The sequence below is a fragment of the Mizuhopecten yessoensis genome, unplaced genomic scaffold, assembly GCF_002113885.1.
Source record: "Mizuhopecten yessoensis strain PY_sf001 unplaced genomic scaffold, ASM211388v2 scaffold6317, whole genome shotgun sequence".
Classification (NCBI taxonomy): Eukaryota; Metazoa; Mollusca; class Bivalvia; order Pectinida; family Pectinidae; genus Mizuhopecten; species Mizuhopecten yessoensis.
The window spans coordinates 85,579-86,112 of record NW_018406489.1 but is presented as its reverse complement, the minus strand read 5'-3'; the positions used below and the strand labels follow the sequence as shown (position 1 = coordinate 86,112).

The 534-nt window shown below is 39.0% G+C and overlaps 1 protein-coding gene across 2 annotated transcripts in view; it reads left to right on the top strand.

The window, feature by feature from the left end:
• The first annotated feature begins 236 nt into the window (after positions 1-236).
• The window catches only part of LOC110451967 (protein DPCD-like), a 38,850-nt gene continuing 38,552 nt past the window's right edge, over positions 237-534 (top strand). For both annotated transcript variants that reach the window (XM_021500204.1, XM_021500205.1), the window contains exon 1: positions 237-340. In XM_021500204.1, the coding sequence (XP_021355879.1) occupies positions 280-340 (61 nt within the window). In that variant the 5' untranslated portion in view covers positions 237-279. The remainder of the gene's footprint in view (positions 341-534) is intronic.

Below are 534 nucleotides of genomic sequence, written 5' to 3'. Positions count from 1 at the left end.
AAGCTACAAGTCACACAGGTAACTTTCACACAGGTAAGTTACCTGTGGGGTAAGTATGAAACAGACTATAATTGGTTTGCCATTGTCTTCCTAAATCAACATTTTCCTTTATTATATAAAAAGTGGGGGAAACGAGAACACCCCATCCCTGGTCTGGACCCCTCAATCTACACTTGTCAAATTTTTCAGGCAACAAGAGTCTGGTTGAGCGAGACTACCATTGTCGTCGAAAGGATTCAAAACATTCTGTAGACAGAGATCGGGTTTCTAACAAACAACATGGCCGAGAAGTGGACTTCGCAGCTAAATTCTGCACACAAAACGTGTATTGTGCAGGAAGGTGAGCTTCTACACTTGTGTAATTATTAGTATTAAATCAAACGTTATCTTTCCGTCATTGTTATAAATAACCATGTGACATTAGTAATGAATATGGGTCCCATGTCAATCTTGTGACAATATACCACAGGGGCTTGTATTTAGAGATTATCATATATGACCATTTTGGTATATATACCACACCCCATATCAGGA